Source organism: Macrotis lagotis, chromosome 2 (genome assembly GCF_037893015.1).
Source record: "Macrotis lagotis isolate mMagLag1 chromosome 2, bilby.v1.9.chrom.fasta, whole genome shotgun sequence".
Taxonomy (NCBI): Eukaryota; Metazoa; Chordata; class Mammalia; order Peramelemorphia; family Peramelidae; genus Macrotis; species Macrotis lagotis.
The window spans coordinates 329,447,819-329,472,520 of record NC_133659.1 but is presented as its reverse complement, the minus strand read 5'-3'; the positions used below and the strand labels follow the sequence as shown (position 1 = coordinate 329,472,520).

The 24,702-nt window shown below is 46.3% G+C and overlaps 2 protein-coding genes across 7 annotated transcripts in view; one reads left to right on the top strand and one right to left on the bottom strand.

The window, feature by feature from the left end:
• MPST (mercaptopyruvate sulfurtransferase) overlaps positions 1-10,358 on the bottom strand; it is a 19,294-nt gene extending 8,936 nt beyond the window's left edge. The window contains exons 1-2 of one of the 6 annotated variants that reach the window (XM_074226852.1): positions 10,269-10,358; positions 4,903-5,545 (exon numbers count right to left, since the gene is read on the bottom strand). In XM_074226852.1, coding sequence (XP_074082953.1) covers positions 4,903-5,488 — 586 coding nt within the window. In that variant the 5' untranslated portion in view covers positions 5,489-5,545; positions 10,269-10,358. Of the gene's footprint in view, positions 1-4,902; positions 5,550-7,308; positions 8,265-8,687; positions 8,757-9,709; positions 9,817-10,268 lie in introns of those variants that run through there. The other 5 variants (XM_074226849.1, XM_074226851.1, XM_074226853.1 and 2 more) reach the window with 5 other exon arrangements.
• Positions 10,005-24,702, top strand: TST (thiosulfate sulfurtransferase). The gene is made up of 2 exons (XM_074226855.1): positions 10,005-11,184; positions 24,047-24,702. Exons 1-2 carry the CDS (start codon positions 10,587-10,589, stop codon positions 24,343-24,345), a joined length of 897 nt encoding a protein of 298 aa, XP_074082956.1. The 5' UTR covers positions 10,005-10,586; the 3' UTR covers positions 24,346-24,702.

Here is a 24,702-nt window from a genome sequence, read left to right as displayed (position 1 = left end):
GTATTTAATAAATGATTATTGATTGAGCATCTCCTTCTAGTTCCATTTTTTTAAAATTTTATTTATTTAAGGCAAATGTGGTTAAGTGACTTGCCCAAGGTCACACAGCTAGACAATTAAATGTCTGAGACCAAATTTGAACTTGGGCCTCCTGACTCCAGGGCTGGTCCTCTACCCACTGTGCCACCTAGCTGCCCCTGAGCATCTCCGTCTGAACCTCAGTTTCCTAATCTATAAAATGAGGCAGGTTAGATTACAAGATCATAAATCTAGAACTGGAAGAGACTTCTGTAGTCATTTAAAACAATCTATTCATTTCATAGATGAAGAAAATGAAACCCAGGATAGTTGATTGGTGGGTCTAAGATCACACAGATTGGAAGGGAAATCTCCCAGATTCTTTGGTTCAACCCTTCTTTAATGCATGTGGGGGGAAAAAATAAGGGTCTGTGAGTCACAGGAACTAAGACAATACTCTAGTGGGCCTTCAGTGTCTGATCCATCCAGTCCAAGTTCTAGGCTGGAAAGAGGACTCCAAGGGGTCCCCATACTTATGGAATTTAAGATTTTCCTAGGGTACAGATAATAACTGACAGAAGCAGGTTTTGAACTCAGGTCCTCTGATTTCAGAGTTAGTGGTCGTTCTATGGTATCATGTTGCCTGCCCTAGGGAGGAGATGAAGGGACTAATCTAGCTTCAGTTCCAGACCCTAAAATAGTGAGGGGAGGGATTGTGAAGAATAAAGGGCAAGGATCATTTGAGGACTGGCTGAACAAGTTGTGGGATAGGATTGTGATAGAATACTGTTGTAAGAAATGATGAGCAGGATGCTCTCAGAAACCTGGGAAGATAAGACATGAACGGATGCAAAGCAAAGGGAGCAGAAACAAGAGAACATTGCATACAGTATGGCAACATTACAACAATGATCAATTGTGAAAGATTTACTCTGATCAAGAAAATGGTTCAAGGCAATTCCAAAGAACCTATGATGCAACATACTATCCACCTCTGGAGAGAGAATTGCTGAACTCTGGAGATTGAAGGATATTTTTTTTTAGGTTTTTTTTTAGGTTTTTTTAGGTTTTTGCAAGGCAATGGGGTTAAGTGGCTTGCCCAAGGCCACACAGCTAGGTAATTATTAAGTGTCTGAGACTGGATTTGAACCCAGGTACTCCTGACTCCAGGGCCGGTGCTCTATCCACTGCGCCACCTAGCCACCCTATTGAAGGATATTTTTAAAAAATTTCTTTATCCTTATTGTTTTAGTTTGCTTGTCTTTTCCTTCACAACACAGCTAATACAGAAATGCATTTTGCATGATCTTGTATGTATAAACAAAATTAAATCACTTGCCTTCTCAAGAGGGGGGGGTGGGACAGGAAGAAAGGAGAGAATCTGGAACTCAAAATTTTAAAAAATTAGTTTAAAAGTTTATATTAATTCATCTATCCCATTCCCTTTCATTGTCTATAAAAAGGAAATGTCTAAAGAGAAGGGACTTCCTTAAATGTCTAAAGGTCATGGGTCTAGGCTTAGGATCTAGTCCTTTAAATCCTGAGGGTACTTTTCACTAGATCAGAATGCTTATAGATGAGGGCTCAGGGTAGGTACCTAAAGGTCAGCTCAATTAAGGACTGACTAGCTGGTAAGAGATCCTGAGACTAGTATAAGACAAACCAAAGAACCACAGAGATGAAAGAGACATTCAGTGGTGCCCCAGATCACCTGGTGATGAAGCAGCAACCCCAACTCCAAAATCTCTGACCAGCAACCATTCAAACATCCATTTCCTTTGTTTTTTTTTTGTTTTAGGTTTTTTCCAAGGCAAGTGGCTTGCCCAAGGTCACACAGCTAGGTAATTATTAAGTGTCAGAGGCACTTGAACTCAGGTCCTCCTGACTCCAAGGCCACTGTACCACCTAGCCGCCCCCAAACATCCATTTTCTTAAAGACCTCAAGGATCAGGGACATATTGCCCCAAGTTCTGTTTGTTGAGTGGAGTCTAGACAGAGGAAACACCTTGGCAGTCAGAGAATGTTTGGAGTCTTAGACCTGACCCTCTGGTCCACAGCTTTCCCTTTTCTAATTTCTATTTTCCTGACTCCACAAAATGAGGATTATAGTTACAAATTACCCAGCTAACAGGATGGTCGAGAGGCTGAATCAGCATTCAATAAAGTACCATATGAAATGACTGTACCATTTCTCGTATCCCTAGAGCTTAGCACAGTATCAGTAAAGAGAATTAATTATTGGTTTGACTACAAATATTATAAATTTAACTAATTAACAAAAAACTTAATTAAATAATGCATAGCACATAAAAACCAATCATAAAGGGCTTTAGAGTTTACAGAGCCCTTTACATTTATTTAATTCATTTGAAACTCATGACAAGAGAAGTAGCATAATCATTATTTATATATTATTATTATTATTATTATTATTATTATTATTATTATTATTATTATTATTATTATTAGTGAGGAAACTGAGGCTAGCAGAGGCAAAATGACTTGGCCAAGGTGTCTCAAGCAGGACCTGAATTCAAGTATTCCTGATTCCAAGACTAGACATCAAGACATTAAGCTGGGTTATCTCTTAGCTATATGGTACAGTGGTGACAGCAGAGGACTTGGAGTTGGGAATTCAAATCCTGTTTCAGAGGTGTAACCCCAGGCAAGTCCTTTGGACTCCATGATCCCTGAGGCCCCTTCCTGCTTTCTAGGACACTATGATATAGATTATTCTGTGAGATAATGAGTTTCCTGACTTTCAAGGACATGCTGCTTGCTTGACTCACTGGGTAAATTGCAGAGAGTTCTCATACAAATGTAGGTTAGATGGACTCAATGGATAGACAACTGGGTCTGGAGCTGGGAAGGTTCAAACCTCAGGCTGATTTAGATAAGGAGGAAACTGCCACATTAAATATTCTCAAAGGTTTACATAATCTGAGGGGGTCTGTGAATCGCAGGAACCAAGAGAATTCTCTAGCAGGTCTTGGGTGGAGGCATGTCACCAAGTGTTTGATCCATTTAGTCCAAGCTCTAGGCCAGAAAGAGGACTCCAAGGGGTCCCCATACTTTTAGAATTCAAGGATCTAGCAGAAGGTCAGATGGTGTGGATGCCTGTCATCTTGGGACCAGTCCAATCACCAAAGACAACTCATATTGGGGGTTAACAACTCTACTCCCCTTTCCAGGGAGGGACTCTTCAGACCCCAGGTCTCTTCCTTGATCATCACTGTCCTCTAGGTGATGATTCCCACTTTCAGAATAGAAGTTTCTTGAAGGCTGAAGTTATTTCTTTTATGTCACTGTCTCCCTCAGTAGGTCAATCAACATTCGGTTCATTTTTCATCCTCATTTTACAGATAAGAAAACTACAACTCATGGTAGTTCAGGGCAGATGAAGTCAAGAATACTAGAAAGAATTTTGCATCTAGGGTCTTGGAGGATTAGGTTCAAATTCTGACTCTTTTTCTTAAAATTTGGGCAGTCAAATTTGAACTCAGGAAGAGAAACCTGGTCTGGAATCAGGAAGGTTTCTCTTCCTGAGTTCAAATTCGACTTCAAGATATTTATTAGTCATGTGACCCTTAATCCTGTTTTGCCTCAGTTTCCCCATCTGTCAAACAAACTGGAGAAGGAAATGGCAAACACTCTAGTGTATCTGCCAAGAAAACTCCAAATAGGGATCACAGAGAGGTAGAGAATGAAACAACTTTGGGGGGACTTTGGACAATTCCTATCCCCTCTACAAGCCTTAGTTTCCCGAGTTATAAAATGGGGCCAATAATAATGCCTCCTTCCTCACAGAGTTGCTGTAAGGATCCAATGAACTAGTGGACATAAAACTACAAAACTGGGGGGCTTTTTTCATAATGATCACTGTTGTTATTTTCATTCTCTCACACCTAACCCTGTCTACTTTGATCTGTCCCCCATGTCCCCCTGGGCCCTCTGACTCAGAGTTCTCCCCAGTTCCCTGGTTCTAGTTGGGCAATTATGGGTTCCAGCAGGAGCAGAGGGCAAACCATAGAGCATGAAAATAAGACAGTGAACCAGTCACTCCCTCCCACTCACTTCTCTCCCAATCTATGTTTTCAAGATCAAACACACCTCCCATCACAGCTAGCCTGGTCCAAGTTAAAGCATTACACTCCATACCCATGGGACTTTAAAGCTTACAAATTATTTTATATGAGTTATCTTATTTGTGAAAGAGAAGATGAAAGATGGGAGAGGACATCTGGGTAGAGTTCATCATTTGATTCAAACATTTGGGCTCAGAGCTCTTATCAATAAAATGAGAGCGTTGGAAGTGAGGCCTCCAAGGCCCCTTCTGGTTTTGAATGAATGACCCCCTGCCACTTCTCATCTCTGGACCTCAGTTTTCTCTTCTGTAAAATGGCCAAGATGTATTTGAGGGTCTCTGGGGTCCCTTCCAGTCTCAGATCCATGATTTTATGGGGTTTTTTGATCATAGGATTTGGAGTGGGAAAGGAGATCCTCTAAGACACCAAGTGGCACTGTGGAAAGAGTAATGGGACTTGGAGATAAAGCACCTGGATTCCAATGCTGATTTTTCCTCCTTACTGCCTTGTGTGACCTTGGTCAAGTCATGTGAACCCCAGGGGTCTCAGATTTCTCCACTATAAGATAAAGAAATTGGACTAGTAGCCGATAAGGGTCTTTTCAGCTCTAGACTTAGTATCCAGGTCCAACCCCTCCACCTCCATTTTTCAGATGAGAAAACAAAGGAGAAGTGAGTTGGAAGAAGAATTGAGATTTGTCCCCAGATCTACTGACTATAAATACTGTGTGACCTTTCTACCCCCATTGCCCCCCACCCCCACCCCATAGGACCATAGATAATGCCTTTAACTATCTTACCTTCTCGGGGTTCTGGTTCAATGCCCTTGAAGCGCCCTTCAACACGGGCATCTACAACCTGGAACTTGCGTGATTCAATGTTCTCCTTGATCTCTTCATAGGTCTTCACAAACAGGGGATTTAAGGTGGCTTGGAATTCTGTTTGAATTGGGCGAGCCTTGCCAGAGCCCAAAGGGTACCCCTCCCTCTTCCAGTTCCTTAACCCTCCATCCAGTAGTGAGACAGTCTCATGCCCGAAGGCCCTGAACATCCACCATACTCGGGGGGCAGAGAAGAGGCCCTGGTCGCTGGCATCATACACCACCACGTGGGTGCCATTCCCCACCCCAAGCTTGCCAACATACTCAGCAAAGTCCGCAGCGCTGGGCATCATGTGGTCATAGGGGGATGTCCGGTCACTGCAGAAGTCGATGTCGAAGAAGGCTGCTCCAGGGATGTGACTTGCTTCAAACTCCTGTCGAGGGTCCCGTTTCATCTTCGGCAGGTACCAGGAGGCATCTAGAAGCTTCAGGGGCTGGCACTCTTTCAAGGACGTAGCCACCCACTTGGCTGATACCAGGGCTCTGAAGAGGGATCCTGCTGACATGATGCCTGGCTTTTGGCCAGCTTCTGTCTGACTCGAGGCCTTGGGGGACCCTCTAGACTAGGTAAGAAGAAAGAATCAATGACTAGGAATAGGGAGGTGGCATGTAATCATTCAGAGGAGTAGAGTCAATTTGCAATCTGAGAAATATAGTGCCAGAGTGCATAACAAAGGGAGAGGGAGGGAAGAAAGGAGCGGCAGTCAGAGTCCAATACAAACACCACACAACAAATAACTAACTCCTGACATAGCAAAGTCACCCTGTTCCTCCCAATTGGCCTTAGCCACTAAGATTAATTCTAGAGACTACCATTCCTTGGAGACTGGGGAGTCAAGACATCTGTGTTACTTGGAGGCAGATTGCAACTCTTGATTTACAAAGGGTCATCTAGTCCAACCCTTTCATTTTACAAATGAGGGAAACTGAGGCCCAGAGAGCCCAAGTAACGTGACCGAGGTCCTATAGGAAAGGACCTGAATCCCAGGTCCTGACTTCAAATTCAACTTTCTTTGCCCTGTGCTAAGTCCCTAGCAGGCAAGATTTGATGGGTCAGTGGGTTCTATACCACGGGGAGGCAAGCAAGTAGGCCGGACCTTTTCCTGACATGGGTAAAAAGTGCCTCCCGGTGTATCATAATGGCAGGAGACATATATGTGAGCGCCCAGGCCCTGGTGCTCCGGAGACTAGAGGCATTCACTCCTTAAGATTTCCTTGGCATGTCTCCAGGTAAAGAGAGACTTGAGGATCCCAAAGAAGGGTAATGGTACAGCAATGTCCTAGCAGATACAGGACTAGGCTGGTCATTAAAGACTATACACAAGAGGGAACCAGCCTTGCCTCTGTCCTCCTGAATGTATTCAAAGGAATCCAAGCCCTCCTCCCTCAACACAAAGCAGGATGGTATAGTGGGTAGAGACTAAGAATCGGGAAGATCTAGTTTGTATCATTTAGGTGACCCTGGGCAAGTCACTTCCTTCCTTCATTCTGCCTAGGTGACTTCTTAAGACTACAAGATGCTGAGCCCATCGAGGCAATAATAATAGCTAATATTTATACAAATATACAAAATATTTATACAAATATATCACTCTCCTCCCGTTAGTCCCAAGGAGAGGTTATTACATCAAAGAAACCAAAAGTCTATTAAAAGTGGGGAACATCTGGAGGAAGACAGGAAGAAAAAAACACTTCGGAGGCAGAGGATCCAGTTAGAATTCTGCCTCCTGAACACCTGTATGGCCTAAGCTTAGTCACTATCTATGTAAACCTCAGATCCCCCCTCAGTAAAATGAGAGATTTTGACCTGATAACCTTGAGGCTGCCTCAAGTCCTACATGCCATCCGAAGACTTCCAGTAACTTCTCCTCCATTTTTTCCTCATGGGACCTCAGGCCGAGCCACTTCACTTGTGGCTTCTTACTGAGGTTCAGGGAAATGAAGTTATTTGTTGAGTGTTACACAGAACCAAGTGTATGAGGTTCTATTCCACCTGACTAGGGTCACCATGCTATGCTCGGCTCTGAGGGTAGAAATAGCAAAGAAAAATCAAGCCAGATCAAATGTCTATAGTTCCTGCCCTGCCCTAAAGAGGCTTACATTCCATTCAGAAAGATAAAAACATATATATGTGTGCATATATGACACACACATACACGTGTAAAAACAATTAAATAGCATTTTTTTAAAAATCGAACCGATCATTTCTTTGGTGTAGGGAGCTTCTGGCAAATACGTCCCTTCACTACTCACTGGCACCTGCTCAAATACAAACCACAAGCAAAGGGAGTCCTTGGGAGAGGGATAAATCATGGAAAGGTGGTACCTGAACTGTCTCGGCCATGTGTCTCTCCCTGGATGGGTTCTCAGGAAGTTTGGATTTTGCTTTCTGCTCCCTTATTAAGGGAAGGGAAGGTTAGCCCAAGCTTAGGCAACACCCCCTCCACACCCCAAGCATATCCTCCTTTTCAAAAAGTAGGTAAAAGTTAAAGCAGGTTCAGAAGCAGGACTGAAACCCAAGGCCCGGGATTTAAAAGTCAGTATTTCCGATGTAGGGGCTATTTTTGGTTGTTTCTTTTTTAATTCATGAAACTTGAGAGTTGGTCTGGAAACAGAATCCCAGTGACTGTCCCAGGAAGAAGAAACTGAGGCCAAGAAAGGGAAAGGGGTTCATGGAAGGACGCATGAATGAATAGATAGGAAGGAACTTAAGAGTTTGAACTCAGATGTTCTGACTCCAAACCCTAAGGAAGAATTTCTAACTTCTCTTCCATCCATGTTAATCCATGGATTTAGAATCCAGGATTAGAGTTGAAAAAGTCTCTGGGGGGCAGCTAGGTGGTGCAGTGGATAGAGCACCAGCCCTGGAGTCAGGAGGACCTGAGTTCAAAAAAGCCTCAGACACTTCATAATGACCTAGCCGTGTGGCCTTGGGCAAGCCACTGAACCCCATTTGCCTTGCAAAAAGCAAAAAAAAGAAAAGAAAAAGAAAAAAAAAAAGAAAAAAGTGAACTCAGAAATGAGGAAATTGAGATCCAGGAATCCAACCGGCACCTTTCCTTGGCTGCCACATGGGGGTTCAAGGAGTCACCAGCTGAACCTCCAACTCTTGGGGCTGATAAGGGGTTAGGAAGTAAAGGCTGAGAGGGCGCTACCAGTATCATAGGGCTTGGGGGGCTAGCCTGGCCCCCATCTTACGGAGCAGCCAAAGTGGAGGCTGAGGGGTCACCTGACCTGACCGAGCGAGGTGGTGCCGAGCTGGGCCGGCTGGGCCTCTGCCTCCTAGCACCCTGAAAGGCCCCCCGCCCCCCCCAGCCCTGGACAAGCATTGGATTGGGGGTGCCCCCGCTTCGGGCCTCCCAACCCCCAGCCAATGTAGAAGGGCGCTGGGCCCCGGCTTCCGGGTCCGCTCCGAGGCCTGCCGTGTGGGGCTGGGGAAGGGGAGGCCCCCCCCGCGCTGCGCCCCAGTCCCCCTCCCCCCGGTGGCCTTTCCCTGAAGCCCGGGTGGGCCCGGGCGGCCCCGATGGGCCCCGATGGGCCGGGGCGGCCCTGGGCGCCTCCGAGGGCCCGGGGCCCGGGGCCCGGGGCGCCGAGCTTCTGGCACCTTGGACAGGGGCGCGTCTGCTCTAGGAGGGGGGCGGGGGGCGCAGGGGGCCCTCGGGGGCCTCGGGGGCCCAGCCCCCAGCCCGCACCGACCTCACTCACCGCGGCAGGGCCGGCCCGGGCTGGCGGCTTCTCCGCCCCTTCCCCCGCGGCGGCCGGCGGCGCCAATGGGCTGGGGAAGGAGGCGGGATCCGGGGCCCGGCCCGGGGGAGGCAGGGCCCGGGCCGGGGGGGGACGGGCCCGGGCCGGGGAGGACGGGCCGGGCCGGGGAGAGGCAGGGCCCGGGCCGGGGAGGACGGGCCGGGAGGACGGGCCCGGGCCGGGGAGAGGCAGGGCCCGGGCCGGGGGGGACGGGCCCAGGCCGGGGAGGACGGGCCGGGGGGAGGCAGGGCCCGGGCCGGGGAGGACGGGCCGGGGAGGACGGGCCGGGGAGGACGGGCCGGGGGGAGGCAGGGCCCGGGCCGGGGAGGACGGGCCGGGGAGGACGGGCCGGGGGGGACGGGCCCGGGCCGGGGAGGACGGGCCGGGGGGAGGCAGGGCCCGGGCCGGGGAGGACGGGCCGGGGAGGACGGGCCGGGGAGGACGGGCCGGGGGGGACGGGCCCAGGCCGGGGAGGACGGGCCGGGGGGAGGCAGGGCCCGGGCCGGGGAGGACGGGCCGGGGAGGACGGGCCGGGGGGGACGGGCCGGGGAGGACGGGCCGGGGAGGACGGGCCGGGGGGGACGGGCCCAGGCCGGGGAGGACGGGCCGGGGGGAGGCAGGGCCCGGGCCGGGGAGGACGGGCCGGGGAGGACGGGCCGGGGGGGACGGGCCCGGGCCGGGGAGGACGGGCCGGGGCGGAGGCAGGGCCCGGGCCGGGGAGGACGGGCCGGGGAGGACGGGCCGGGGCTGCCCTTTTTGAACGCGCCAACTTTATTGCGCCCTGGAGAGGGAGGGAGGGAGGGAGGGAGGGCTAGGCGGCGGTGACGGGGTGCAGGGGCGCGGGGGCCACGCCAAGGACGGAGGCGGGGGGAGGGGAGAGCCTGGATCCTGGGGCCGGCCGGGGAGCCTGGAGGCTACCCCCCCCCCCGCACTCCTTTGGACGGGGGAGGGGATCCCGGGAGCCGGGAAGGGAAATGACTTGCCCAGAGTCACACGGCCAGGAGCCAGGGGAGGCGGGATTTGCAGACCAGGTCCACGCCGGTCGTCCGGCCACAGCTCCCAGGCCCCTCTTCAGAGGAGGAGTGAAAGGGGCAGAGGGAATGGCGAGGCAAGGGGCGGCCGCAGGCCAGGGGCCAAAGTCCTCTGCTCTTTCCCCAGCCCCAGCCCCACCCCCTGCACCTCCTGCCTGGCTAATTCTGTCTGACTTAGGGGGTGCAGGGCGCCAGCAGAGGGGGCCCGATCTCTCTCCCCCCCACTGGGGGAGGCTTAGGGTCAGGGGAAGAGGGGGAAGGGGTGGGGGCCTCATCGGAAACTGAGTCTGCCCCCCCGGGGCAGAGGCCTTGCTTCTGGGGCCTGGCACCTTTTCTCTCCTGCTGCGCCCCCCCCCCAGGATGGGGATCAGCGGCTCCCCTCTCTGAAAGCCACCTTGCCCTCCCCCCGTCCTTCAAGTTGGAGCCCCCCGCCCCCAGGCCCTTCTCCCCTCCTTCTCCTTCTCTGGGAGGGGGGAGGGGCGGAACCCACAGCCAAAGCACTGGTACATACGTCCACCCTCGCCTGCACTGGCTCCCGGGCACCGCCAAGGCAGACTCAGCCCCGTCTCCGGGGCCCCAAGCCCCAGAGCAGCCGCCGGGGATTGGCTGCTAAGGTGGGAGGGGTCTGCCCTGGGGAGAAGTCGAGGGCCCAGGCCGGGAGGGGGGAGGAGGCCAGCTGGGTCTGGGGGTGGGGGTCCCCCCCAGGCTCCTCCCCTGCCCTCCCTTTCCTTCCCCCCCCCCTGTTGGCAGCCTTCCCCATCTCGCAGCTCCCCGGCTCATTTTAGCCTCCGTTTCCTGCTTCTCCAGCAGAAGGCTAAAGGCTGCAGCCATGGTGCAGCAGCAGGTGCTCTACCGGGCCCTGGTGTCCTCCAAGTGGCTGGCCGAGTCGCTGCGGGCCCGCAAGCTGGGCCCTGGCCTGCGGGTCCTCGACGTGTCCTGGTACCCGCCTCAACAGCGCAATGCCCGAGAAGAGTACCGGGAGCGCCACATCCCCGGGGCCTCCTTCTTCGACATCGACGAGTGCAAGGACCAGGCGTCTCCCTACGAGATGATGCTCCCCAGCGAGGCGGCCTTCGCCAGCTACGTGGGCCGTCTGGGCATCAGCAACCAGACGCACGTGGTGGTGTACGACGGCGACGACCTGGGCAGCTTCTACGGGCCCAGGGCCTGGTGGATGTTCCGCGTCTTTGGCCACCGCACGGTGTCCGTGCTCAACGGGGGCTTCCGAAACTGGCTGCAGGAGAGGCACCCAGTCACCTCGGAACCCAGCACCCCGGAGCCTGCCGTCTTCAAGGCCACCCTCGACAGGTCCCTGCTCAAGACCTATGAGGAGATGTTGGAAAACTTGGAGTCCAAGCGCTTCCAGATGGTAGACTCCCGGGCCCGGGGAAGGTACCTGGGGACAGAGCCGGAGCCCGACTCCAAAGGTGAGGGAGTTCCTGGGTGGCTTGAGGAGACCAACTTGGGGCCTCCCCGCTGCAGACTAGGCTGACTGGGCACCCCCCCTTCCCCCAGCTGCCCTGGCCGTTCCAGTCTGGTGGCCCCAGCTGCCTCCAACCAGGCCCAGAGTAGAAACAACCCCCACCCTGACTGCCCACCTCCTTACGGGGCAGGAAGGGGTGACTCAGAAGACTTGTCCAAAGTAGAAAGCACAGGTCTTCTAACAACCATGCCTCTTGCTTATCATAGGCTCAACAATTCAGAACCATCTTTCTAGTGTAATCCATTCATTTGTGGGGAGGACAAGGCAATGGGGTGGTGACTTGCCCATGGTCACACAATTAGGTAATTATTAAGTGTCTGAAGTCAAATTTGAACTCAGGTCCTCCTGACTCCAGGGCAGATGCCACCTAGCAGCCCAACCCATTCATTTTATAATTTAGGAAACTGAGCATCACAGAGTTCAAGTGACTTTGCCAACTTTCCCTCACTTTCCCTACTTTCCTTACCCTGATTCTCTCTCACTGATTCTAATTCCATAATCATAAGTTATCTTGCATCAACCCCGGCAGTGGCTCCCAGGGAAGAGGAAAAGGGTCTGACATCAAATGACTCACTCAAAGTGACTTAGATAGTTAGGGGACTGATAGGGCTGAAACCCTCTAGGAGGAACTTTGTCTCTAATTCTTGAGATCTGTTACACTCACCTGACTCCCCTCTCCTCCTCCTCCTCACTCAGCTCTGCTTAGAGGATATTCCTTTGGAGATTCTCCCAGGTCCAGAACTTTCACACTTTGGAATGCAAATGGTTCAGGGGCCCATTAACTGACTTTGAGAACAATCCTGATGAAAGTATTCCACCAAAGACCTCCTCTGATGTCTCATTGTGGTGTGCCTGTGACCTTCACTTTTTCAAGATTTTGCCAGTTCCCCAAGTTCTAGCTAGCCCTACCAATTTAGATAGGTTAGAAATCTTGTAGCCAAGGATCCAAGAAATTACCTATCAAGGTGGTCACAGAGTGCCAATTTCATTTTAACTATTTGAAAAATATAAACTTAATTATCAACAAATGTGAAAAAAAAAAACAGCATTTATTCATTGTGATGAAGCAGGATGTGGGACTTCTCAGATGTGGCAACTCTTCCACATAAAGGGGTCACAATCTGAATTAATGGAGAAAAGATCCATATTGACAATGAATTACAGATCCTTATGCTATTGAATGACTGTGTGACCTGTGTTAGGGGCTGGGGGAAAGATGGGGTTGAGATGAAACCAGATCCTTCCTTTTCCTCATAGCTTCTGGTCTTATGCTCATAGGTGTCAGAAAAGAACAGAGTGTGTTTAGTCATGCCCAACTCTTCATGACCCCATCTGGGTCCCATTTTCTTGGCAAAGATACTGGAGTGGTTTGCCATTTCCTTCTCCAGTGTTTTGTACAGAAGACAAACTAAGGGAAACAGGGTTAAGTGACTTGCCCAGGGTCACCCAGCTCGATTTGGACTCAATCGTTGACTCTTTCTGAAAGGCTCAGCTCACTCCCTACCACACTCTAGTCAGTACTAAGTAGGAATGTTAGGGAAGACTTACTAGAGGAAAGAAAACATAGGTTGAATTTTAGAAAATGAGAACAGAATACAAAAGATAGGCGTTTGGTAGCAGCAGTTATAAACATAAACAACATAATGGACAAGTGGAGGGGATGCACTGGGCTGAGGGACATCGAACACTCTACTGTGGCTGGGAAAATGGAACATGTATAGGAAAATAGTCTGAGAGAAGGGTAGAAAGGCAGGGAGCTGAGAGGTGGACTTTGAACATGTTCATCTTCCTGAACCTCATTTTCCACATCTGTAAAATGGATAGTTTCTTAAGGATGCCAGCCAGTCTAAATTGAAACTTAATGGATGGAAGAAACCTTCAAAGATATCAGTTGAGGGTTCAGCTAGGTGGCGTAGTGGATAAAGCACCAGCCTTGGAGTCAGGAGTACCTGGGTTCAAATCCAGTCTCAGACACTTAATAATGACCTAGCTGTGTGGCCTTGGGCAAGCCACTTAACCCTGTTTGCCTTGCAAAAACTTAAAAAAAAAAGATATCAGGTGGGATTTGGGGGCTAAGGAAGGTTGGACTAGACCATGGAGCTCCCAGGTCTAGAGAGACTAAGGGACATAATGCAATTATGATCCAAGTCCAGAACTTCTTCCCCTGGATTATGCTGACACTCTCCCACCCCAGCCTTCTTTTTTTTTTCTCCCTCAAATGGAACTCTGGCTAGTAGAGTACTCCTGGGAAAATGCATACCCCTGCTTCTCTCCTTCCCTAGGCTACAAATCTGGATCAACAGGGCTCAGTAATTGGAGACTCTTGTTTTTTGCTGTTGGAACCTATCCAGTCCCTTACTTCAAATGAAAGTTCACTTGGATTTCTGGTTTTTCCCTCTTAAAATTCTTGGGAAGACATGAATGCTCAACTTTACCACCCCTGCCCTGAGCCTAGATTAAGGGCTGAACCATGGTTTTGCAAAAAAGAGACAGGATCCTAAAGAATTATATTCTGTCTGCCCTCCTCCCTTCCCTCTTGCTTGGGCTGGCATTCCTGGCATCAGGCCAGGTTTCTTGGAGGGAGTGGCAAAGAATCAATGGGGGTTGTAGAAAAGCTTGAGTTTGAAAGGGCCAGAGACCTTGTCCAATATGAGCCTATAATCGCCTTCAGGATAGGTTTTATTTGCTTTTAACTCTTTTCCAGCAGCCTATTTGTTGCAGGGCTTTATAGTTGAGTCAGAGTCTATGATTTCATTGCTCAAAATGCCATCCCAGTGTGGAAATTCTCTCCCCAGATACTGGTTGATAGAATGCTTAGCTTCCTTGCAAACTTATTCCCCTCCTCAAAATTACTTTGCATTTCCTTTCTATCTGTCATATAAACTCTCTGAGGTGAGATACTGTTTTCATCCTGCACCTAGTTGTGAAAGGCCTGACATACAAAAGAGGTTTAATAAATATTTGTTGACTGATCTCTAAAAGTTTACAACTTGTTTGGAATGTTGTTAGGGGACATAGAGCTCATTAAGCAACTAGTCCCTATAGAAATGTTGTTTTTCTTGTCTCTTAAGAGGTACTACAGTAACATGGAAGGAGCATTGACTTTGAAGAATCCGAGGACTTGAGTAAATGTCATCACTGAGTCTTGCAAACTAAGTGACCCTGATCAGGTCCTTTCCCCAGATTCCTGAACTAAGATCCTTTGTTCTGTGGAATCCCCTCTTCAGCATCCCTAATGAGAGGCTATCCTGCTTGAACTTTTTTTAAAATTTTTATTTTATTATCATATATATTTTTTGTAAGGCAATAGGGTTAAGTGGCTTGCCCAAGGCCACACAGCTAGGCAATTAGTAAGCATCTGAGGTTGGATTTGAACTCAGGTCCTCCTAACTCTAGGGCTGGTGCTCCATCCATGGCACTACCTAACTGCCCCCCCCCATTTGGACTTTTTCAGGGTTGGGGAAAAGTATTTTAATCAGAGAGTCCCTAAAATATTTTCTTTGCTCTATTTCAACATAAATGATTTCCTTTGTAAGTCTATGTATTTTATTTTATGCTTTAAAAAAATCTAAAAATGTATCCTTACACTTCCCCAAACTCCCTGCCATCCCCAGGACTGCACCCATGGGGTCCAGGAAATGAAAAAAGGATTAATAATACTTTTTTCTAGAGACATTCCCTGACTGGAAGCAGTAGGAAGCCTACCTGTTGTACAATTGCTTCTTCTCCTAGGGTCTCAGTTTCCCTAACTACAAAATGGCAGTGTTGTCCTAGGTGAGATCTCTAAGTTCATTTTTTTTTCTTTTTTCGTTTTTGCAAGGCAGTGGGGTTAAGTGACTTGCCCAATGTCAGACAGCTAAGTAACTATTAAGTATCTGAGGTCGGTTTTGAACTCAGGTCCTCCTGACACCAGGGCTCCTACTTTAATCACTTCATAACCAAATTGCCCCTCTAATTTCCAGGGATCATTGATGACTTAGAAACCAAGGCTGAAGTGGACTCTGTTGTCTCAGTTGAGGTTCAGAGCTAACATTTGAAGCTGTCTTCTCCTGGAAGCTCCTTAGTTTGTATATCAAGATAATGAGTGTAAAGCTAGAAGGAACCTTAGAAGGATAATGAAATCTTACCCTTTAGGTGACATATCAGGAAATTCATCTGGGAAAGCTGATGACCATTTGGTTGTAGAGGTGTCCTGGAAAAAGATTGGAAGGGAGCCTAGAGGTTAGAGAACTCTTCTGTAGTACAGTCGAAAGAGTACTTGGCCTTAGATTCAACAGACCTGGGTTCAAATCCCACTTCTGATAATACTAACTCAAAGACCTTAGGAATGATACTTAACTGTCTTGAGTCTCAGCATCCTCATCTGGGAAATGAGGGAATTTGACTAGATGCCTACCGAGATACCTCCTGGCTCCTCATCTATAATGTTGTCTAATACCCTCATTTTACAGATGAGGAAACTGAGGCTCAGAAGAGGTGAGTGTTAGATAGGAAGTGGTAGAGCCAATGTTCAAAGTCTAATATATATGTTCCTGTTAAATTCTTGATGCATAGTAGGGACTTCATATGTGTTATTGATAACTGATTCAAGTATGAATCCTCAGTCTCAGAGGCCATCTGGTTCAATTCCCTCATTTTACAGATGAGGAAATTGAGGTCCAGCAAAGGGAAATAACTTCATATGATCATAGATTTAGAGCTGGAAAGGACAGTAGAGCTCATTTAATCCAACACCCCCTTTTTTAAGATGATAAGAGCAAGGGGGACCTAACTCGCTCATGGTCTCCTATCTACACATCAGAATTCAAAGCTGGCATTGAAGCCCAGCCCCTGGCTCTAGTACAGAATGCTTTTCAATCTCTGCCCTGCCTTCCGATTAGCACTGGTCTTTATTAGAGCTAAGTGCCAATGTACAATGTTCTTCAGGGAGTGAAGAAGGAGAACTCGCAGCATTGGCGCCTGGCCCTGTGTAGTAACTGCATATTTAATGGCTGATTAGAATCCTAAGTTTAGACGTGGAAAGGATCTGTGAAATCACCTAGTCCTATCCCCTTCTTTTTTACAGAAAAGGAAACTGAGACAAGGGGGTTCAAGTGACTTGTCTAGGCAGGATCACACACGTGCTCCAAGCATTCAAGGCAGAATTTAATCTCCAGATTCTTGACTCTAAGACCAGTATTCTATCTCTCCTACCATACTGTCTTGTAATACCTATAATACAGTGGTGGACTTCATCCACCCCTCACCTACTCACATCATCTCTTACTCCAAGCACAGTGCTCTTTGGTACCCTTCCCCCATCTCACCACAATAGAAAGTGCTCTCAACACAAATGGCTTGAAGCCTATATCCAGTTCAGAGTCCCAAGCACTTAGAAATCTAAATGTGTACAATATGTAAATCCCCAGCAAGGGATACATAAGAGGATGATGGTGGTGGTAGAGAGGGTTGGGGGAGGACTTACCTAATAGCATTTATTTTCCTGATTTTCCATTATTCTGACTTAAACGTTTAGACCGCCAAAACCTTTCCTTAACAAAACCTCTGATATAGGGAATAAAAATATTCAACCATTTTACTGATGAGGAAATGGAAACTCCAATTAGGGGAGATGATTTGCTTAGAATCATGCAACTATCAGGTAATTGAGTCATGCATTAAATGTGGATCTCTTGGGTTAACAACAAGACTAAAAAAAATCAGCCTGCATGCATTTATTATGTACCTACTGCATGCCAGACATTGTTCCCTGGTGCTGAGAATCCGGCTAAAAAACTGAGATGCCCCCTACTCTTGAGATTGTAGTCTAGTGACAGAACACAATATACAGGGTATGTCACTAGTGGCCCAGGGGCTGACCCTACCAAAAAGGAAGTTCAGTTCTTACCTCAGATGGACCCAGACTCAGTCCAGAGAGACCTTGACCCTAAAAAGAAGGATTGGTTTTCCCCCCCGTTATATGCTAGCCCCAAATCTGGAGTACCAAAGGAAAATCTCTAATCAGTCGGTCAATAAAGATTTATTAAGAACCTCCTATTCACTGTGTTACGTTCTGGAGATTAAAAAAAGAAGCCAAAGGCAGTCCCTGTCCACAGGTAACTTACACTTTAATGTGTTTGTAGGGGCAAGACAACTAGCAGATAGATATGTAAAAATAACTATATAGAGGGAATTAGGGGAGACACTAGAATTAGGGCAGTTTGGGAAAGGCTTCCTGAAGATGGCATTGTAGTTGGACTTCTCTAAAATGGAGATTAGTATGGCTCATATTTAGAGTCCCCTCAAAAGAGAATAGCAAGTTACTCACAGAATCATAGATTTTGAAAAGAAAAGGAACTTTTGAGGCCATTGAGGTCATTCTCTTTTTTTAAAAAAAAGGAGGAAACGGACTCAGAGAGGCTGATTGCTTAAGATAAATTCACACAGCTAATAATTATCTTATGTGGGATTTGGTCTAATGATCAATCCAGTACACTATACTGGCTTACTATGGGATGATACCAGATAGAGGACAACCAGTTGTTTCCTTCACCTCCAAAGAAATCCTTAAAACAAAGAAGACTCCCCAGTGACAATTGACAGGTATTTATAATATGAAACAGTGTCATTGCTCCTCATATACATTTCCCAGGAAGTAGGAAAGATTTGTGGGGATACAGAACAGAAACTTCACACATTTTCTTCAAATTTCTATAGTTGGGGGAGCCCGGATTAGGAGTAAATTGGTGACTGGTTGGCTGATGGAATGGATGGATGAATAAATGGATGGATGGATGGATGGATGGATGGATGGATGGATGGATGGATGATGAATGAGAAAGCATTTATTCATGATCATTTTGTGCAAAGCATTGTGCAGTACTCTAGAAATGCAAACAGAAGGGCAAGAAATCCCTGCTTTTAAGGGTAGCATGTTGACTTGGGAGCAGTAGGCAGTGTGTCAACAGAGTGACTAGGGGAAAGTGTGGTCAGCTCTTATCCACATGACCTCCCTGGCCAGACCTTTTTTCTCCCTCCACCCCCTGCTTCATAGACTTGCAGTCCCTGGTGAGGGAGTGCCTGGAACCTGAGCTGAAACTCAGAATGGTTTCAGATTCCTCAGAGAGGAGATTAGGAGGAAAGCAGAGCTGACCAAAGCCAGCGACCTAGGGACAAGGGGAATCTGACATTCTGAGTATTGTAAAACAAAAAATTTCAGCCTCAAAGATCACCACAGTCATTACTGCCTAATGTGACCAGAGCAATGTTTCTCTAATCCAAATGTTTTTCATTTGGAGGCCATGAAATTATTTTTCTTTCTTTCCTTCTTAAACATATTTTTTATTTGTTTCCTTAGATGTTTCCCAATTACAGTTTTTGGGGGATTTTTTTTTATAAAACAATGGAATTAAGTGACTTGTCCAAGGTCACACAGATAGGTAATTATGAAGTGTCTGAGGCCGAATTTGAACTCAGGTCCTCCCGACTCCAGGACTAGTATTCTAGCCACTGTGCCACCTAGCAGTTCCTCCTAATTACATTCTTTTTTTTTTTTTAGGTTTTTGCAAGGCAAATGGGGTTAAGTGGCTTGCCCAAGGCCACACAGCTAGGTAATTATTAAGTGTCTGACACTGGATTTGAACCCAGGTCCTCCCGACTCCAGGACTAGTGTTCTATCCACTGTGCCATCTAGCTGCCCCTTCCCAATTACATTCTAAAAAGTTTTAACATTCATTTTAAAACATGTTGAGCTCCAAATTCACTCCCTTCCTCCCACCTTTCTCCCACTCCTTGAAAAGACAATATATCGACTGTGGAGGAAGTTATACAAAACATTTCCATATTAACCACTTAGCAAGAGAAACACATACACACAAGTTAAAAAATTACTAAGTGAAAAAGTACGCTTCAGTCTTCACTCACTCGTGAAATTGTTTTTCAAAAATATATGGATAACTCCTTCATTGTAATTGGTTTATATTATAATTGTCCATCTCTTATGCATTTAAGAATATGATTCTGAGGCTACCCAAAGGGGCCAGGATTTAGAATAGGTTAAGAATATCCCCTGCTCTAAGTTCAAGGGGAATTAGGCAGGAAAAGATTTCTGCATTTTCTCTTACAACTCTTGAGTCTGTGATAATAGGGTGGTGACCTCAAAGCCAAGAAGATCTGGGTTCAAATCTTGCCTCTGGCTCATACTGGTTGTGCGTCCCTGAGAAAATCATACTTTCTATGTTGGGCTGATGAGGTCAAACTCCAGTAGAAATGGGGCAATTACATTGTATATAATGATCTCTATAGACCAGCTAATGACTCAAAGATCACTTATTATCTATGTTTTATTGTGATTTTTATTTTTCATAGTGCTTCTCAAATGTATGTTAAGATGGTTGTGGAGACACCAGGGAGTGTTGTTCAACTCCTCTAGGGAACTCGCTAAAGTTATGTTGCCAAGCAGGTGCCAACCTACCTTGGTGGAAGGAGTTTCTTCGCCAATGAAATCACAAATCCTGTTCCTATCCTTTATGCCAATCAACCGGGAAGCTATTTATAGGACCAGACATATCAGTAGTTATGATAACTGAAATAACAGCTAGCATTCACATGGCCCTGAACTATGTGCTAAGGGCTAGAAAATTCTTCTCATTTGTTCCTCACAGCAATCTGGGGAAATGCTTCTTATCCCCACTTTACAGATGAGGAAACTGAGGCAAACAAGTTAACTAGTAGGTGTCTGAGGCCCCCTTTGAACCCAAGTCTTCCTGATTTCCAGGCTTGGTGATCTATTCATTACCTCCCTGCTCCCAGATAACATGTATACCTGCATATGATGGCAGTTTCCCTTTGTCTAGTTCTTTAAGGTTCCCAAGGCTCTTTCCTCAACAACTTTGCAAAGCACAGAATTCCCTTTGCCAGTTGAATCCTAGGTTTGCTTCTTGGACATATCCCCAGGGCCCTGTACAAAGTAGATGCTGTACAAATGCGTGTTGATTAATTGGCCCCTACAATTGGCACCTTGGGACCACGAAGAAGGGAGTGATTGTTAAATATTATGGATACATCTCCTTTTTGTGGTAGTTGGTATTTTAATGGGCACCTTTTATAGGCCAATTCGTAAAGTTGTCTCTTTAATGCATCTTAGGGATGGCCTGAGGCCACAGTGTGAAATGAGCTATCACAAAAGGCTCATTTGATCTAAACCACATGGGGGAAGACCATGAGGAGTTCTTTAGTGGTCCTCTTCTCCCCTGCTATAAGTCCACACCTGGACCAGTGCATTCATTCTTGGGGCCACATTTTATTAAGGGCATCGTTGAGGATGTTTAACCCAGACAACAGAAGTTTGACAGGGGCTATGAGAACTCACTTCAAAAGGCTCTGTGGATACATCAGCTATGGATCGATGGGACTTGGAATCAGAGGATGTGGGTTCAAATCCTCCTTTTGCCACTATGTATATAAATTTGGGCAAGTCTCTTCTCTGGGCCTCAGTTTCCTCCTTTGTAAAACGAGGGGTTGGACTTAATGGTCATTAAGGTCTCTTCCTTGTGAATCCTCTTTTTCTTTTTTATGGTGCCAATTTTAAATAGAATTTTGGTGCTAACTTTAAATAGAGTTTCTTCTCCAGGACAAGAATTGCATTTCTTTTTATTTACAGTCCACTGACCGATGCTGTTCGCTTTTCTCCCTCCTCACACTTTATGTACTCAGAATATCCAGATTTATACAGTAGATGAAATGTTACTTTTCAACTGCTTCTGCCTTGACTACAAATTAGCTGTTCAGTCATGGAAGAGCTCCATGGAATGCTTTTTCTTCTGATGTCTTTAGTGGATCCATCCAACAATGGGTACACAAGAAGAGCATGTGCTGTTGATGTGTATGATGACAAGGCTGCAGGTCTTCTCCAGTTCCTTTTGGTGATGCTCAGAGTCTTCCTTCTCCGTAGTCTAATCCATATACAGCCCTTTGATCACTTCATTAATTCCATTTGTCAAGGATCTTCTGTTTGTCTCCAGCACCAATTTTGCTTTGGAGTTTCTCACTTTATAAGGCAGCCTTTTTGTTGTAATGTAAGCATAAGATTCAAGAAAATTCTTGGAAAATGCCTTGTCTCTCTGCTTCTCGGCCTCCTGGATTTTATGCTCAATATCTTCTTTGTTCAGATGACCTTTGTCATTGGTGGTGGTGAAGATTTTCTCCTTGCCTCTGCACTTGATGGAAGAAAGGGTGTCATCTGCATCAATGTAAAATAGGACTTCAATGTGAGGAGCACCCTTGGGGGCAGGGAAGATCCTTGTGAGCTCAAACTTGCCAAGCAGGTTGTTATCCTTTGTCATGGCTCTTTCACTTGAAGGACCTTTTTTTAAGGGAGAGACTTCAGTCTATTCTGCTCAGAGAGTAGAACATGGGAACCAGAGACAGACATGGTTTTTTTAACTCAGTTAAAGGAGACTTCAAATTAGACCTTTCCCCAAGTGAAATGGCCTACTTCGGGAAGGGGAAATCACCCATCACTAGGGAGATCAGTCACTCATCCTACAGAGGCAACTTCGTTCTTGATCTAGCTTGATCTAAATGACCTGAGAATCTCATGATGTTGATTGTATCAATCTCCACTTTTTATTTTGCTTGTTAAATTGATGTGTTCATTCATCCCTTCATCTATCATCTATCTATCATCTATCTATCTACTTATCTACTTAAATACCTATGTACCCATCAATCTACCTATCTATTCATTTCAAGGAAGTAACTGAGGTTGAGTATGGGAAAATGACTAGTTCATAGTCACATAGGTATAAGTAGTGGGAAGAGCTAATAATTAGCAAGATTTGAACCCAGGTCTTCTTTCTCCATGCCTAGTGTTTTTGCTACTACTGTCTCTTTTCATCCTAATCCCAAGGTTCGTGGAATAAAGAGTTCATCAAAAATAAAAAAAAAGAGTTCATCAATAGATTTCAGCAGGTGCATGATCTTGTTTGAGAAGACTATTATATCTTTGTTTTTACTAATCTCTCATTGAAAGTTATCATTTCCTTCTATTCCTTAAAAACATGATTTTGAAAAGAATTCCTTGTCAAAGAAAGGATTCCAAAATGCACAAAAGATTAAGAACCCCTGTTCTTATCTGATCAAACATTATGTGTCTACTCTGTTTAAAAAAACCCCACTGGGGTTGCAAACAGGAAAGAAGGGGCAGCTAGGATAAGAGCACAGGATCTGGAGTCAGAAGGACCTGAATTCAAATCCAGTTTAAGAAAGTTACTATTTGTGACTCTGGGCAAATCACAATTGCCCCCAATTTAACCCCAATCGCCTCCAAATTAAAAAGAAAAGAGAGAGAAAAGAAAAATCTGTCTTTAAGGAACCTGCATTCTACTTCATATAGAGCTTCAATGGGTAAACAGCTACATTGAACTATCCCCACCTGGCTTCTTACAGTGTATCTGTCTGCTTAAGTGTAGATGGGTTCTCTTTTCCCATACAAAGAAGAGCCATGGGGGCAAAGGTGGTATCTTTTTTTGTCAGAGTAGCTCAGGGTCTTAAATGATATGAACATGCTTAATACAGGATTACTGATTGCTTTTTAATCTGGAAAACAGTGTTGTTCTAGAGAGTTAGATTTGAAGTCTGAGGACCTGGGTTCAACATGAGACTCTGCCACAAATGTCCTGAGGGCAAGTCACCTAACTTTCCTGAATCTCAGTATTCCTATCTCCAAAATGAAGAGACAGAATTAAGTCATCTTCAGAGTTCCTTCTAGCAATAATTCCTTTGAACTCTTCCTTTCATTCAAAACTGGCTTTCTTGCTGTTCCTCTCATCTGACACACTATCTCTTATCCACATACTTTGCACTAACAGTCCTGCATTCTTAGAATGCCTCTGCCTCCCAGAATTCCTGATTTCCTTCCAGATTCAAGTCAAGCACCCCCTCCTACATAAAGTGTTTCTTATCTTCCTTCTCCCCATCAAACTTTTGTATGTTTTTGGTAGTTGTTGGTTTTTTAGGTTAACATATGTGCATGTTTCTCCCATTTGACTGCTAAAATAAGCTTATTGAGGGTAGGGAATCTTTTATTTTCTTTTCATATCCTCCCTGACTAGTACAGTTTTTGACAAATGGGATCATGAGATCATAGATTTAAGTTGAAAGGGTTACTAATTGGACCTGTTAATCCAGTGGTGAAATGTAGGTGTCGTACAGGGGCTTCACATTTCCTAAGTAGGGCTCCCTTGAGTTTTATCTGAATGGTTTGTTTTACTTGGAAAGCACAGGAAAGTCAGAGGTTCTGCACTCCAAGTTCCCAAATTACATGTGTAAACCATCCCATGTGCCCTTGAGTTTGACCAAAGGTTCAAAATCATATTTGGACTCTAAAATCTTTACCCCATGTGGTTTAGATCGAATGAGCTTTTTGTGATAGCTCATTTCACACTGTGGCTTCAGGCCATCCCTAAGATGCATTAGAGACAACTTTATGAATTGGCCTATAAAAGGTGCCCATTAAAATACCAATTACCACAAAAAAGGAGATGTATCCATAATATTTAACAATCACTCCCTTCTTTATGTAAGAAAAAAGACAGTAGTATAGATGAGGAAAATGGATCCCAGAGAATTTAAATGACTGCATCCACTGCTAGTAAACGTTAGAGGCAGGCTTTGAACCCTCGTCTTCCTGACTCCTGTGTCCTACTATTTCTGATGAAAGGTGATCAATAAATGCTTATTGATTGGTTACTGTGATCCTGCCATCATCTAAGTTTTTTCCTCCATTTTTTCCTGTCTCCTTGGTCTCTTTCCTGGGCCTGGTTCAGACCTGGAACCCGGTCACATCCCTGGTTCCCTGAACATGCCTTTCACAGAGTTCCTGACAGCTGAAGGTTTCGAGAAGAGTCCTGAGGAGATCCGAGCTATGTTCAAGGAGAAGAAGGTGGACCTCTCGAAGCCGCTCATTGCCACCTGCCGTAAGGGGGTCACCGCTTGCCACATTGCCCTCGCTGCCTACCTCTGTGGCAAACCTGATGTGGCCGTGTATGATGGCTCCTGGTCCGAGTGGTTCCGGCGGGCACCCCCCAAGCTTCGAGTCTCCCAATGGAAAGGAGGGAAAGCCTAAGAAGGGGTGGGGAAAGGATGAGACTTGATCCTTTCCCTATTCTTTTCCCTCTCCTTAGATCAACCACTTGAGCCATTATGGATCTAGGGATCCATTTTTACCTTACCTATAATCCTCTTTGAAATGATGTCTGGTTTATCCTTTTTTTTTTCTTACCATGTTTGTAAAAGAAATCTGGGGTAGCTGTATAAAGATTTCCCTCATCCTCCCTTGTCAAGTCTGGAATAAACCTCCCTTTTCTGAGACTGTTTGAGAATCTCTTCCCGGACTGAGCTATTAAGTGCGTGGTCATGTGTGGTCATGAAAAGACAGTTAATATGGGTTCAAATCTCACCTCCAATATGTACTATCTGTGTG

Coding starts and splice junctions, on each gene's coding strand:
- TST (XM_074226855.1), top strand. CDS start 10,587: ATGGTGCAGCAGCAGGTGCTCTACCGGGCCCTGGTGTCCTCCAAGTGG. Junction 11,185..24,046: donor GCCGGAGCCCGACTCCAAAG/GTGAGGGAGTTC, acceptor GGCCTGGTTCAG/ACCTGGAACCCGGTCACATC.